The 17,183-nt window shown below is 43.2% G+C and overlaps 1 protein-coding gene across 2 annotated transcripts in view; it reads left to right on the forward strand.

The window, feature by feature from the left end:
• Positions 1-17,183, forward strand: part of LOC139757807 (uncharacterized) — a 22,236-nt gene continuing 5,053 nt past the window's right edge. The window contains exons 1-3 of one of the 2 annotated variants that reach the window (XM_071678637.1): positions 1-10,055; positions 14,291-14,429; positions 16,510-16,664. In XM_071678637.1, the coding sequence (XP_071534738.1) occupies positions 1,344-10,055; positions 14,291-14,429; positions 16,510-16,664 (9,006 nt within the window). In that variant the 5' untranslated portion in view covers positions 1-1,343. Of the gene's footprint in view, positions 10,056-14,290; positions 14,430-16,509; positions 16,665-17,183 lie in introns of those variants that run through there. The other variant, XM_071678638.1, reaches the window with a different exon arrangement.

Consider the following 17,183-nt stretch of genomic DNA (forward strand, 5'->3'; position numbering starts at 1 on the left):
CATTGAGGCGAGACACATGGCAAACAGCATCAGATGCATCACGAACTTCACCTCCTGCCACACATCAGTTAACTTCTCTAGATGCACAGTTGACAGACTCAGACACACACATAGCAACACAGACAGATACCGAAGTTTCTTCAACAGCATTAGACACACATCTGACCACAGCAGCAAACATACTTCAAGTGTCAACAGAATCAGACACCCGGCTAACAGCAACATCGTCACTAGACACCCACTCACTAGCAGTGGCAACACACACACACCACACATCAGCAGCAACACCAGACACACACCACACATCAGCAGCAACACCAGACACATATCTAACATCAACAGCAACACCAGACACACACCACACATCAGCAGCAACACCAGACACATATCTAACATCAACAGCAACACCAGACACACATCTAACATCAACATCAACACCAGACACACACCTTACATCAACAGCAACACCAGACACACACCACACAGCAGCAACACCAGACACACATCTAACATCAACAGCAACACCAGACACACATCTAACATCAACAGCAACACCAGACACACACCACACAGCAGCAACACCAGACACACATCTAACATCAACAGCAACACCAGACACACATCTAACATCAACAGCAACACCAGACACACACCACACATCAACAGCAACACCAGACACACACCTCACATCAACAGCAACACCAGACACACACCTCACAGCAACAGCAACACCAGACACACATCTGATATCAACAGCAACACCAGACACACACCTCACAGCAACAGCAACACCAGACACACACCACACAGCAGCAACACCAGACACACATCTAACATCAACAGCAACACCAGACACACATCTAACATCAACAGCAACACCAGACACACACCACACATCAGCAGCAACACCAGACACATACCTCACATCAACAGCAACACCAGACACACACCTCACAGCAACAGCAACACCAGACACACATCTGATATCAACAGCAACACCAGACACACACCTCACAGCAACAGCAACACCAGACACACACCTCACATCAGCAGCAACACCAGACACACACCTCACATCAGCAGCAACACCAGACACACACCTCACAGCATCAGCAACACCTGACACACACCTTTCGTTTGAAACACCACCAGACACACACGTCACAGTAACACCTCGAGAGGTGCGCCACGGAGCAGTAACAAAATCAAATACTCACTCCACAGAATCAGCACCAGACACACACCTTACAGCAGCAGTAGCAGCAGCCTCAGACACACAACTCACAGTAGTAACATCAGACAGACACATCACAGCAGCTGCAGCTGCCCCAGACACACAGCTCATGGTATTAACAACACCAGACACATGCCTTACAGCAGTGACAACAACAGACACACAGCATGTAGAGGCTCCAGGCTTACAGTTACCAGGCATTGCACACATTTCACAGCTGACCACACCAGTCCTGCCAGCACAACAGACAACAGAAACACACCCGGTGGAAAAAGACATCAGCTCGCCACTGAGAGGCAATGGACGAAAAGAATCAGTTTTCGAGAGTAGCGTTATGGAAATTGAGCAGAACATAGTAACTTGTAAGAAAGGTAATATGGCAGTGGTTGATGGGCGGGGCTCAATCCCCTGCCAAAACCCATACCCCTGCTGCTATGTCTCATTGTGCCTCTATGGTCAACGAGGGACATTAACCACCATACTGGGTGAACGGTATATCCTGTTACTACTAGAAGGAGCATATGTACCTGTCTGCATCAATCTGGATGTCTCAGAGGATCAGATTTCCACGTGCAGGGTATTATGGCAAGGGGAGAAGGCTGTCCCACTTTCTCAGGTACTGGATGGCACTCAAGTTGAGTTTGATGCCATCTGTTTCCCCAGTACTAACACTTTGGTGGCATTGATTATCTGGCAAGACACAAAGCCTACTGTCTGTGTTCAGCCAGCAGGAAAGGAATCTTACATCATGATCTCTGGTCACGGTTTTACCTGTAACTTGAATGCAGTGGACGAGGCCACAGAAAGTGTCATAGTTAATTTCGATGACCACACAGTCTATGCAGAAATTTCCAGGGATGTAGTATTTATGAATGGGAGGAAGTCAAACATCTGGGAGCTTCGCCGACATGGGATGGGTCCTGTCTTTGCAACAGTATTCCAATTATTAAAAGGTGATGTTGCTGGGAGTGTAACATATGTATGCACTTGTTTATGGACTGGACAAATGCCAGAAATGCGTGAGTTGCCCATGCTTCTCCAACATAGACAGGAATATGTGAAGAAATCTCATGGCCTTTATGTAAAAGCTAATGAAACATTTATGCTTTTTTGTGACATTGACTCAGCTTTGACTGTCTCAGAAAAAGGTTATAAACTAACCTTTAAAGTTGCTGGGGTCAAAAAATCCCTACTGATTACTAGAGACCAGTTGTACACTGAGGAAAAGGGTGAGGTTCCTTCTATAACCTCAGAAATGCATCTGAAGTCACATATATCTCGTAGAAATAAAGATGGACGAATATTGTGGGCCGTCCAGATGGCAAAACTTCCTTCGTCTTCATGTAGTTCTGAGGACACAGGATCTCAGGCCAATGCGCAGATGAATACCACTCTTGATTACAGACATCTTGAAACAGGGAAAGAAGATATTCATGAGGGCCTTGTGAGTCCAGGTTTAAAAGGACCCCAGAACGAGTATAGCAAAGAAGTGGGTCATGCCAGTCAGAGTGAGTCTGCCACAGATACTACAAGTCGTAGTCCAACTGGTCAAGTCAGGCGAATGACCAGTAACATTGGTAGCCGCACTGATGAAGGTGGGCTGAAGACTGGTAAAACCTGTAGTTCTTCAGATCACGTGAGGTTAGAAACCATTATCAACTGTAACAGTATTGCTTCCCAGCCCAAGCTGGAGAATTTGACATGTTCTGTGGCTGAGGCTGGAACTGATATTGCTGTCTTATCAGCAACAGGAAAATTTATAATTGTTACCAAGGTTAATTTCTTCATAAACGCAGAGAAAGTATTAGCCTCAGTAAGTCTACAAACTGAACTGAAAAGGTTCCCAAATGTAGACGCAGTATCGTATGAAATTAACGATCCCATAAAGATATTAGGATATGTGATAAAACACGCAGCAGTTGTCGCTTGGGCTGGAAGGAAGCCAACAAACATAGATGAAATTGTTAAAGCTTGGGATTGTAAGTCATTTCAAACTTCAGGCAATAAAAATGAAATCGTATGTCCCAAAACTCTGATAGACAGTTCTTCCCAAAGTGATAAAGTATTTGAGGCTTCTGGTTGGCTTGTTGTTGATGTGTTTTATGACACTGGTATTCTTCTCTTATGCAGTAAGCATATTAAAGGAGGTATTGGAGGTGCTATAGTTTGTCTTTCCTGCATATATAAAGATGGATATCCAGTTGATAGGAGCCAGCTGAAATCCATACCCACTGGTCAGATGTGGCATTGCTTGGTGCAGAAACGGCCGCCACATGAGTTGAAAGATGGTGATCTTAAGTATAGGGTAAATTTAGCATGGCAAGGTCAGAGGCCACTTTCATATTGTTACTCAGCCTTGAAGGACGGGGAAACCAAGCTTCACCAATCCAGCACTGATGACACTCTTAGTAGTCATATGAAGTCTTTCTCCTGTAGCACCAGCAGCCTGACTGGTCATCTGACGCCAATAACTAGTAGCACCAGCAGCCTGACTGATCAAGGGAGGCCAAAAACTAGTAGCACCAGCAGCCTGACTGATCAAGGGAGGCCAAAAACTAGTAGCACCAGCAACCTGACTGATTATCTGACGCCAAAGACTAGTAGCACCAGCAGCCTGACTGATCAAGGGAGGCCAAAAACTAGTAGCACCAGCAGCCTGACTGATCAAGGGAGGCCAAAAACTAGTAGCACCAGCAGCCTGACTGATTATATGACGCCAAAGACTAGTAGCACCAGCAGCCTGACTGATTATCTGACGCCAAAGACTAGTAGCACCAGCAGCCTGACTGATCAAGGGAGGCCAGAAATTAGCAGCACCAGCAGCCTGACTGATCAAGGGAGGCCAGAAATTAGTAGCACCAGCAGCCTGACTGATCAAGGGAGGCCAAAAATTAGTAGCACCAGCAGCCTGACTGATCAAGTGAGGCCAAAAACTAGTAGCACCAGCAGCCTGACTGATCAAGGGAGGCCAAAAACTAGTAGCACCAGCAGCCTGACTGATCAAGTGAGGCCAAAAACTAGTGGCACCAGCAGCCTGACTGATCAAGTGAGGCCAAAAACTAGTGGCACCAGCAGCCAGACTGATCAAGGGAGGCCAGAAATTAGCAGCACCAGCAGCCTGACTGATCAAGGGAGGCCAGAAATTAGTAGCACCAGCAGCCTGACTGATCAAGGGAGGCCAAAAATTAGTAGCACCAGCAGCCTGACTGATCAAGTGAGGCCAAAAACTAGTGGCACCAGCAGCCTGACTGATCAAGGGAGGCCAGAAACTAGTAGCACCAGCAGCCTGACTGATCAAGTGAGGCCAAAAACTAGTAGCCCCAGCAGCCTGACTGTGAAAGGTAGACCAGAGACCAGTAACACAAGATGCCTTACTGATCATTTAGGGTCAGTCTGTAGTAGCGCCAAAAGTGTTTCAGATCAAACAAATTCAGATTCCACAAGAAACAATAGCTTTATGCATCAAACACCGTTACAAACCAATATGGACCGTAAGAGTGGCGTTTTTTGGCCCAAATTAGAATATTTAACATGTAGTGTAGCTGAAGCTGGTACTGATATAGTTATTTTATCAGCTGCAAGTAAATTTATATTGGTGAGTCGGAATGATCTTTTCATCGACAGAAAGAAAATCAAGGACTCGGCAAATCTGAAAAATGAACTGGAAAGGTTCCCAAATGTTGGCGCAATGTTGTATGAAACTAAATATCCCATGGAGAAGCGAGGGTATGTGGTGAATCACGCAGCACTTGTTGCTTGGGCAGGCAAGAAGTCGCCAGCTGTAGATGACATTGTTGAAGCTTGGGAATCCCAGACATTTGAAACTTCAAGCAATAGAAATGAAGCCTCATCTTCAAAACTGCAGAACGATAGTTTGTACCTGAATGATGACAGATTTCAGGCTGGTGGTGTTCTTAAAAATGTCCATCCCGCCACTTGTACTCTTCTCTTAAGCAGTAAACATATTGAAGGAGGCAAAGGAGAAGCTACAGTCCAGGTCTCTTGTATGTATAAAGATGGATTACCAGTCGATAAGAAAGAGTTAAAATCCACATCCATTGGTTGTATGTGGCACTGCTGGGCACAGAAATGCCCACCACATAAAGTGAAGAACGGAGAGCCAAAGTACCGGGTAATTTTAGCATGGCAAGGCAAGAAGCCAAGTGCAAGTTGCGACCCATCCTTGGACAGGAAAACTCAACTTCGACAATGCAACAGTGATTGCAGCGTTAGCAGTCACATGCAGGTATTGTCCACCAGCACCAGCAGCCTTACTGGTCAGAGGAGGCCACAGACAGGTAGTACAAGCAGCCTTACTGGTCAGAGGAGGCCACAGACCAGCAGTACCAGCAGCCTGACTGATCAAGTGAGGCCAAAAACTAGTAGCACCAACAGCCTGACTGTGAAAGGTAGACCAGAGACCAGTAACACAAGATGCCTTACTGATCATTTAGGTTCAGTCTGTAGTAGCGCCAAAAGTGTTTCAGATCAAACAAATTCAGATTCCACAAGAAACAATAGCTTTATGCATCAAACACCGTTACAAACCAATATGGACCGTAAGAGTGGCGTTTTTTGGCCCAAATTAGAATATTTAACATGTAGTGTAGCTGAAGCTGGTACTGATATAGTTATTTTATCAGCTGCAAGTAAATTTATATTGGTGAGTCGGAATGATCTTTTCATCGACAGAAAGAAAATCAAGGACTCGGCAAATCTGAAAAATGAACTGGAAAGGTTCCCAAATGTTGGCGCAGTGTTGTATGAAACTAAATATCCCATGGAGAAGCGAGGGTATGTGGTGAATCACGCAGCACTTGTTGCTTGGGCAGGCAAGAAGTCGCCAGCTGTAGATGACATTGTTGAAGCTTGGAAATCCCAGACATTTGAAACTTCAAGCAATAGAAATGAAGCCTCATCTTCAAAACTGCAGAACGATAGTTTGTACCTGAATGATGACAGATTTCAGGCTGGTGGTGTTCTTAAAAATGTCCATCCCGCCACTTGTACTCTTCTCTTAAGCAGTAAACATATTGAAGGAGGCAAAGGAGAAGCTACAGTCCAGGTCTCTTGTATGTATAAAGATGGATTACCAGTCGATAAGAAAGAGTTAAAATCCACATCCATTGGTTGTATGTGGCACTGCTGGGCACAGAAATGCCCACCACATAAAGTGAAGAACGGAGAGCCAAAGTACCGGGTAATTTTAGCATGGCAAGGCAAGAAGCCAAGTGCAAGTTGCGACCCATCCTTGGACAGGAAAACTCAACTTCGACAATGCAACAGTGATTGCAGCGTTAGCAGTCACATGCAGGTATTGTCCACCAGCACCAGCAGCCTTACTGGTCAGAGGAGGCCACAGACAGGTAGTACAAGCAGCCTTACTGGTCAGAGGAGGCCACAGACCAGCAGTACCAGCAGCCTGACTGATCAAGTGAGGCCAAAAACTAGTAGCACCAACAGCCTGACTGTGAAAGGTAGACCAGAGACCAGTAACACAAGATGCCTTACTGATCATTTAGGTTCAGTCTGTAGTAGCGCCAAAAGTGTTTCAGATCAAACAAATTCAGATTCCACAAGAAACAATAGCTTTATGCATCAAACACCGTTACAAACCAATATGGACCGTAAGAGTGGCGTTTTTTGGCCCAAATTAGAATATTTAACATGTAGTGTAGCTGAAGCTGGTACTGATATAGTTATTTTATCAGCTGCAAGTAAATTTATATTGGTGAGTCGGAATGATCTTTTCATCGACAGAAAGAAAATCAAGGACTCGGCAAATCTGAAAAATGAACTGGAAAGGTTCCCAAATGTTGGCGCAATGTTGTATGAAACTAAATATCCCATGGAGAAGCGAGGGTATGTGGTGAATCACGCAGCACTTGTTGCTTGGGCAGGCAAGAAGTCGCCAGCTGTAGATGACATTGTTGAAGCTTGGGAATCCCAGACATTTGAAACTTCAAGCAATAGAAATGAAGCCTCATCTTCAAAACTGCAGAACGATAGTTTGTACCTGAATGATGACAGATTTCAGGCTGGTGGTGTTCTTAAAAATGTCCATCCCGCCACTTGTACTCTTCTCTTAAGCAGTAAACATATTGAAGGAGGCAAAGGAGAAGCTACAGTCCAGGTCTCTTGTATGTATAAAGATGGATTACCAGTCGATAAGAAAGAGTTAAAATCCACATCCATTGGTTGTATGTGGCACTGCTGGGCACAGAAATGCCCACCACATAAAGTGAAGAACGGAGAGCCAAAGTACCGGGTAATTTTAGCATGGCAAGGCAAGAAGCCAAGTGCAAGTTGCGACCCATCCTTGGACAGGAAAACTCAACTTCGACAATGCAACAGTGATTGCAGCGTTAGCAGTCACATGCAGGTATTGTCCACCAGCACCAGCAGCCTTACTGGTCAGAGGAGGCCACAGACAGGTAGTACAAGCAGCCTTACTGGTCAGAGGAGGCCACAGACCAGCAGTACCAGCAGCCTGACTGATCAAGTGAGGCCAAAAACTAGTAGCACCAACAGCCTGACTGTGAAAGGTAGACCAGAGACCAGTAACACAAGATGCCTTACTGATCATTTAGGTTCAGTCTGTAGTAGCGCCAAAAGTGTTTCAGATCAAACAAATTCAGATTCCACAAGAAACAATAGCTTTATGCATCAAACACCGTTACAAACCAATATGGACCGTAAGAGTGGCGCTTTTTGGCCCAAATTAGAATATTTAACATGTAGTGTAGCTGAAGCTGGTACTGATATAGTTATTTTATCAGCTGCAAGTAAATTTATATTGGTGAGTCGGAATGATCTTTTCATCGACAGAAAGAAAATCAAGGACTCGGCAAATCTGAAAAATGAACTGGAAAGGTTCCCAAATGTTGGCGCAATGTTGTATGAAACTAAATATCCCATGGAGAAGCGAGGGTATGTGGTGAATCACGCAGCACTTGTTGCTTGGGCAGGCAAGAAGTCGCCAGCTGTAGATGACATTGTTGAAGCTTGGGAATCCCAGACATTTGAAACTTCAAGCAATAGAAATGAAGCCTCATCTTCAAAACTGCAGAACGATAGTTTGTACCTGAATGATGACAGATTTCAGGCTGGTGGTGTTCTTAAAAATGTCCATCCCGCCACTTGTACTCTTCTCTTAAGCAGTAAACATATTGAAGGAGGCAAAGGAGAAGCTACAGTCCAGGTCTCTTGTATGTATAAAGATGGATTACCAGTCGATAAGAAAAAGCTAAAATCCACATCCATTGGTTGTATGTGGCACTGCTGGGCACAGAAATGCCCACCACATAAAGTGAAGAACGGAGAGCCAAAGTACCGGGTAATTTTAGCATGGCAAGGCAAGAAGCCAAGTGCAAGTTGCGACCCATCCTTGGACAGGAAAACTCAACTTCGACAATGCAACAGTGATTGCAGCGTTAGCAGTCACATGCAGGTATTGTCCACCAGCACCAGCAGCCTTACGGGTCAGAGGAGGCCAGAGACCAGTAGTACCAGCAGCCTTACTGGTCAGAGGAGGCCAGAGACCAGTAGTACCAGCAGCCTTACTGGTCAGAGGAGGCCACAGACCAGTAGTACCAGCAGCCTTACTGATCAAGTGAGGCCACAGACAGGTAGTACCAGCAGCCTTACTGGTCAGAAGAGGCCACAGACAGGTAGTACAAGCAGCCTTGCTGGTCAGAGGAGGCCACAGACCAGTAGTACCTGCAGCCTGAGTGATCAAGTGAGGCCAGAAACTAGTAGCACCAGCAACCTGACTGATCAAAGGAGGCCAAAAACTAGTAGCACCAGCAACCTGACTGATTATCTGAGGCCAAAAACTAGTAGCACCAGCAGCCTTACTGGTCAGTGGAGGCCACAGACAGGCAGTACCAGTAGCTCTACTGGTCAGAGGAGGCCACAGACCAGTAGTACCAGCAGCCTTACTGATCAAGTGAGGCCACAGACAGGCAGTACCAGCAGCCTTACTGGTCAGTGGAGGCCACAGACAGGCAGTACCAGCAGCTTTACTGGTCAGTGGAGGCCACAGACAGGCAGTACCAGCAGCCTTACTGGTCAGTGGAGGCCACAGACAGGTAGTACCAGCAGCTTTACTGGTCAGTGGAGGCCACAGACAGGCAGTACCAGCAGCCTTACTGGTCAGTGGAGGCCACAGACAGGCAGTACCAGCAGCCTTACTGGTCAGTGGAGGCCACAGACAGGTAGTACCAGCAGCTTTACTGGTCAGTGGAGGCCACAGACAGGTAGTACCAGCAGCTTTACTGGTCAGTGGAGGCCACAGACAGGCAGTACCAGCAGCCTTACTGGTCAGTGGAGGCCACAGACAGGTAGTACCAGCAGCTTTACTGGTCAGTGGAGGCCACAGACAGGCAGTACCAGCAGCTTTACTGGTCAGTGGAGGCCACAGACAGGCAGTACCAGCAGCCTTACTGGTCAGTGGAGGCCACAGACAGGTAGTACCAGCAGCTTTACTGGTCAGTGGAGGCCACAGACAGGTAGTACCAGCAGCTTTACTGGTCAGTGGAGGCCACAGACAGGCAGTACCAGCAGCTCTACTGGTGAGTGGAGGCCACAGACAGGCAGTACCAGCAGCTCTACTGGTCAGTGGAGGCCACAGACAGGTAGTACCAGCAGCCTTACTGGTCAAGGGAGACCACAGACCAGCAGTACATGTAACCTTGGTGGTCATTGCGAACTTCTGACCACCAAAGAAGAAATGAAATGCAGAGAGAAGACAAAGACAGCTGGAGCAAGTACACCCACTGCCAAGACTGCATCTAAGAGAAAATGTGATGCCTTTCCCAAGGTATACAGACGTGCTTTAGAGTAATTTGATCTTTTTTTTTCTCTAATGATGAATATGTACTAATATTGCAAGAATTATACACCTTTTTTTCATTAATCAGTGGAATGTTATATTTTTCATTCATGAATATACTTGATATGTATAATAGATATATATCGTATATACTTATTTACTGTAATATATATATATATATATATATATATATATATATATATATATATATATATATATATATATATATATATATATATATATATATATACCCCTGGGGATAGGGGAGAACGAATACTTCCCATGTATTCCCTGCGTGTCGTAGAAGGCGGCTTAAAAGGAAGGGGGCGGTGGGCTGGAAATCCTCCCTTCTCGTTTTTTACTTTTCCAAAGGAAAGGAACAGAGAAAGGAGCCAAGTGAGGATATTCCATCTAAGGCTCAGTCCTCTGTTCTTAACGCTACCTTGCGAATATGTATGAAAGAAGAATGATACAGCGCTGGTGGCTGATTCATGTGAGAAACTGCAGAAGCTGGTGACTGAGTTTGGTAAAGTGTGTGAAAGAAGAAAGTTAAGAGTAAATGTGAATAAGAGCAAGGTTATTAGGTACAGTAGGGTTGAGGGTCAAGTCAATTGGGAGGTGAGTTTGAATGGAGAAAAACTGGAGGAAGTGAAGTGTTTTAGATATCTGGGAGTGGATCTGGCAGCGGATGGAACCATGGAAGCGGAAGTGGATCATAGGGTGGGGGAGGGGGCGAAAATTCTGGGAGCCTTGAAGAATGTGTGGAAGTCTAGAACATTGTCTCGGAAAGCAAAAATGGGTATGTTTGAAGGAATAGTGGTTCCAACAATGTTGTATGGTTGCGAGGCGTGGGCTATGGATAGAGTTGTGCGGAGGAGGATGGATGTGCTGGAAATGAGATGTTTGAGGACAATGTGTGGTGTGAGGTGGTTTGATCGAGTAAGTAACGTAAGGGTAAGAGAGATGTGTGGAAATAAAAAGAGCGTGGTTGAGAGAGCAGAAGAGGGTGTTTTGAAATGGTTTGGGCACATGGAGAGAATGAGTGAGGAAAGATTGACCAAGAGGATATATGTGTCGGAGGTGGAGGGAACGAGGAGAAGAGGGAGACCAAATTGGAGGTGGAAAGATGGAGTGAAAAAGATTTTGTGTGATCGGGGCCTGAACATGCAGGAGGGTGAAAGGAGGGCAAGGAATAGAGTGAATTGGATCGATGTGGTATACCGGGGTTGACGTGCTGTCAGTGGATTGAATCAGGGCATGTGAAGCGTCTGGGGTAAACCATGGAAAGCTGTGTAGGCATGTATATTTGCGTGTGTGGACGTATGTATATACATGTGTATGGGGGTGGGTTGGGCCATTTCTTTCGTCTGTTTCCTTGCGCTACCTCGCAAACGCGGGAGACAGCGACAAAGCAAAAAAAAAAAAAAAAATATATTATGCTAATCGCCATTTCCCGCGTTAAGTTTACAAGTGCTTTTTCATGTAATGATCCAATTGTTTGGGGAGATACGATAATGAGATGGAAGACGTAGAACAGTTCCGTGATAATAAGGAAGAGACGCCCTTGGTAAACAATCATTACTTAGATGATCGTGTTTGGGTTGATGATGTTCGGTTCTGGCATGATGCCTATCATGAAATTTTTATGATGTGGACAGGAAAGGGAACTGTTCAAAAATTTTGCCTACGACAAAGCTCTTTAGTTTGTATAGACCTTCACTGATGTTAAAGTTACAAGTCTTTGTGTATTTGATGAAAGAAGATTCAACAGTGTTTCTTGGGGTAAAGGAGTTACAGTTGACTAAATTAGCGTTAGTCCAGTCGATACAATGGTCATAGTTTTAACATGATTAAACAAAACATTGATTCTTGTCCTATTCTTATAGTATGTTTATGTTGCATAAGTCTAACATAAAGATCTTTACCAGTCTGCCCAACATAAAATATTTTACAATTTTACAAGATATTCGATAGACACAGCCCGTAGAACTTTCTGATGAGTTTTTGATTAAGATATTCTGTATAGTATTGTTATTGCTGAAGGCTGCATTTATATGAAAGGATTTAGGCGACCTGGGAGGTGATTTAAAATTATCACTAAGATGGAGAACTAAAAGATTCTTGCTTTGGGTTTAACTCTATAAAATGATTTCTTTGCCAGCTTAAGAGATTTATCAATGAAAGCTCTAAAATACTTTAACATGGATGGAATAGAATATGTCTTCTCAAGCTCATCATCAATAAATTCCGGATTGCATATACTTAATGCCGTAAGGAGCATCAACAACTCACCAGAAAGTTTTGTGGGCTGTATTTACATGCCATCACCCTCTCAATCAACACGCTCCCATACAACTTACCAGGTGTACTTACCGTATTCGTGCCTCTGTAGTGTGAACACTTACCATTATTCCCCCTTGACTTTATAGAATGGCATTATGCATGCATTCCACTAATCCAAAGGCACTTCACCATAATCCATGCATACGTTGAAATTCCTGACCAACCACTCTACAACACATTATCCCCTTTCTTAATAGATTCGTCTGACAGTACCATCGTCTCCTGCTGCTTTGTTGCATTTCATCTTCCGTAAGCCAGTCTGTTAGGGATGAGAGGGTCTCCAAAGTGAGTCAGTTGTTTGCCTATGATACAGCACTGGTGGCTAATTCGAGTGAGAAACGGCAGAAGTTGGTGACTGAGTTTGGAGGAGCTTGTGAAAGGAGAGAGCTTAAAGTAAATGTGAATAAGAGCAAGATTATTAGGTTCAGCAGGATTGAGGAACAAATTAGTGTGGATGCAAGTTTCAATGGAGAAAATTCATAGGATGGGAAGGGGGGCAAAAGTCCTGGGAACAATGAAGAATGTGTCGTAAGAACGTTATCTCGGAGAGCAAAAATAGGTATTTTTGAAGTAGTAGTAGTTCCAACAATATGGTTGCAAGGCATGTTCTATAGATAGAGTTGTACGGAAGAGGGCGGATGTGTTGGAAATGAAATGTTTGCGGACAATATGTCGTGTGAGGTGATTTGATCAAGTAGTAATGAAAGGGTAAGAGAGATGTTTGGAAATAAAAAGTTTGGTTGAGGAACAGAAAAGGGTGTGTTGAAATGGTTTGGACATATGGAGGGAATGAATGAGTAAAGGTTGACAAAGAGGATATATGTCAGAAGTGGAGGGAACAAGGAGAAGCGGGAAACCGAATAGGAGATGGAAGGATGGAGTGAAAATGTCTTGAAGCGACTGGGGCTTGAACACGCAGGAGAGTGAAAGGCGTACATGGAACAGAGTGAATTGGAACATTGTGGTATACTGGGGTCGACGTGCCATCATTGGACTGAACCAGGGCATGTGAAACGTCTGGGGTAAACCATGGAAAGGTCTATGGGGCCTGGATGTGGATAGGGAGCTGTGGTTTCGGTGCATTACACCCGACAGCTAGAGACTGAGTGTGAATGGATATGGCTTTTTTTTTTCGTGTTTCCAGTCTCTACCTCGCTGACGTAGGGGGCGAAGATCGCGTGTGAGGGGAAAAGAAGAGAATCTATAAGTGTGTGGTTTCGTGTGGGACGGGGTGACGTCAGAATGGATAAGGACGCGCAATTATGAAAGTTTTACATGTGTATACACTGTATGATTATGTATGTATATGTATATGTAGTATATGTATATCAATGTATATTTGAGTGGATGTGTCTTTCTTCTGTTTCCTGGCATGACCTCGCTAACGCCGGAAACGGCGATCAAGTATGATATATATATATATATATATATATATATATATATATATATATATATATATATATATATATATATATATATATATATATATATATATATATTTTTTTTTTTTTTTTTTTTTTTGCCATTTCCTGCGTTAGCAAGGTAACGTCAAAAATAGATGACTGAGCCTCAGAGGGAAAAATCCTCACTTGGTACACGTCTCTGTTCCCTCTTTTGGAAAAGGAAAATAGGAAGGGATCTTTTCCGGTCCCCCGCCCCTTTAGTCGCCTTCTACGACACTTAGTAAATACTTGGGAAGTATTCTTTCCCTCCTGTTCCCAGGGATAATGAATTTATATATATATATATATATATATATATATATATATATATATATATATATATATATATATATATATATATATATATATATATAATGGGTGTGTATGATTTAGGTTGTCCTTAATACCACCTCATTAATCTCTTTATATTCCGTTAAGGGACATATAACAGAGCTTCACTGTACGATTGGGCGGGTAGAGACAGAGAACGGCATTCCTCTGTACTTCAGCCGTGACTGTTGCTTCCTGTATGGGTTGTGCCTTCGCCGCGTGGAGCTTTGGCATGTCCTTACCTTAGGTAATATTGCACTCCTGCCATGGTTGTCATTTGGATATGATTCAGAGTAGGGACGAGTTGAAAAAAAGTGATGACAGATCTGATGATATATTTAAAAGTATTGGCATGTGTTGAATTTAGTAAAGTGTGCATTGATTTAAAAGAACATAATCAAGTTCCAGTGTATGGTACAGTGAATGATGGGGAAAGTTTATTGTTTTTCATTTGTTGAATGTGATTATTTTTTTTTTCTTTTGGTTTAGGGATGGGAATACACCCCTGGCCAGTGCTCCTGAATTTTGCAAATGTATTCATGAAAAAGGAGCAGTGAAGTAGACACACACACACACGCACACACACACACACACACACACACACACACACACACACATATATATATATATATATATATATATATATATATATATATATATATATATATATATATATATATATATATATATATATATGTATATATGTATGTATATATATAAATATATAATATGTATATCTGTGTGTCTGTGTGTACATGACGCATAGGAAACTCTGTTTGATGTCATGTTTGTTATTTTACAAATTAGGACCCTCATAAAGGCTTATGCTGTTTCAAGGCTGCACTCTATGTAGGATCAGGGGAATGATGAACTCCTTTCGAGCAAGAAGAACCTTAAGGAGACCGAACTCTAGTGACTGATACAGCCCCACTAAAGTTGACTTGTACATTGCGGTGTAACCATTTGCTGGCAAACTCCAGTAACTCTCGCCTATTCGTTTTTGGCAGTACCTTGCTGCACAGGAAATAGCAAACAAACGTGAAATATATGTTTATCATTTTTGTTTATAATTACCTCAGGACCAGTTTGTATGTGAGTTTTGGTGTTACCCAGGATTTGGAGGGGGATGCAAACATATTTAGTCAATAAGGTGTTATGGGCAATAGGATACACCATGAGTGAAAGGTTACCTTTGGTGAGTGTATCATTAGGAGTACGGCCTCGTTAAAGAAAATTTCACTTTAAGAGTCCACATTTCCCTGCTGTAGGAAGCGTTGAAGCATTGGGATGGCAGGAGTCTGTAGAAACAGCATTGACACCCCCTGCATCAGCGAGGAAGCGACAGGAAAATAGACAAAAAAAAAAAAAAAAGGCCTCATTCGTTCACACTCAGTCTGTAGCTGTCATCTGTAATGCATCGAAACCACAACTTCTATCCACATCCAGGTCTCACAGACCTTTCCATGGTTTACCCCAGATGTTTCACATGCCCTGGCTCAGTCCATTGACAGCCCGCCGACCCCTGTATACCACACTGTTCCAATTCACTATATTCCTTGCACGCCTCCCACTCCTGCATGTTCAGGCCCCGATCGCTCAAAATCTTTTTCACTCCATCTTTCCACCTCCAATTTGGTCTCCTGCTTCTTGTTCCTTCCACCTCTGATACGTATATCCTCTTTGTCAACCTTTCCTCATTCATTCTCTCCATATGCCTAAACCATTTCAACACACCCTCTTCTCCTCTCTTAACCACACTCTTTATTACCACACATCTCTCTTACCCTTTCATTACTTACTCGATCAAACCACCTTATGCCACATATTGTCTTCAAACATTTCATTCCCAACACATCCACCCTCCTCCGTACAACCCAATCTGTAGCCCATGCCTCGCAGCCATATGATATTGTTGGAACTACTATTCCTTCTAACATACCCATTTTCGCTCTCCGAGATAACGTTCTCTCTTTCCACACATTCTTCATCGTTCCCAGAACCTTCGCCCCCTCCCATACCCTATTACTCACTTCCACTTCTATAGTTACATTCGCTGCTAAGTCCGCTCCCAGATATCTGAAACACTTCACTTCAATTTTTCTCCATTCAAACTCACATCCCAACTAACTTGTCCCTCAACCCTTCTGAACCTAATAACCTTGCTCTTATATATATATATATATATATATATATATATATATATATATATATATATATATATATATATATATATATATATATATGTATATATATGCTGAATAATATATCATTTTGTCTACCCTGTATTAATGATGCTTCTGAAAATGTTCAAAACTTTATCATTATAGGTGTGGAAGTTGAATTGGAATTGAGTAAGAGTGAGACAAGAGTGAAGGGTGTATGGTTGGGGAGCAGACCCCATCAACAGCCCAGACCCCTCATTCCCTTGGTGACCTCCTGGTGCCAGAACAACGGTGTGCCCATGGCAACAACGCAAGTCCTCGTAGGTGTCTTGATTGGCAGCCTGCTTCGCTTTGAAAAGCATGGCTTTGTTGAAAAGTTCTGCAATTATTTTGTTTTTGTTTTTTTTGCTGATGTTTCTAGCACGTTATTTGCTTGTTTCAGTTATTTTATAGGATTTTGTGGGGCTGAGACTACTAAAGCGTGTCTTGATTTATGTCAGGTGGCTGAAACCATCTGGTTCAGGTGACTGAGAGAAGTTTGAATTTGATTCTCATTACGGGAAGAGGTTTCAGTGTAAGACATCACTAAAGCATATTCTCATCTGAGTTATGTATCTAATTCGTCACTGAAACTAACATAAAGTTGACTTTATTCCATGTTTTGTTTGGATTATGTATTGCAACAGGCTGTAATTTTGAACGAAAATAGCAGCAACAGCAAATTTGAATTTGAACTAGTAATTAGATCAAGTTTCGGTGTGGAGTGTGATTGCTTGAACATTCTTTTGTAAGGTTTGCTGGAATAATATCTTGAAACTCCTCGTTAAATTGATGCTTAT

This window comes from Panulirus ornatus, chromosome 28 (assembly GCF_036320965.1).
Source record: "Panulirus ornatus isolate Po-2019 chromosome 28, ASM3632096v1, whole genome shotgun sequence".
NCBI lineage: Eukaryota > Metazoa > Arthropoda > Malacostraca > Decapoda > Palinuridae > Panulirus > Panulirus ornatus.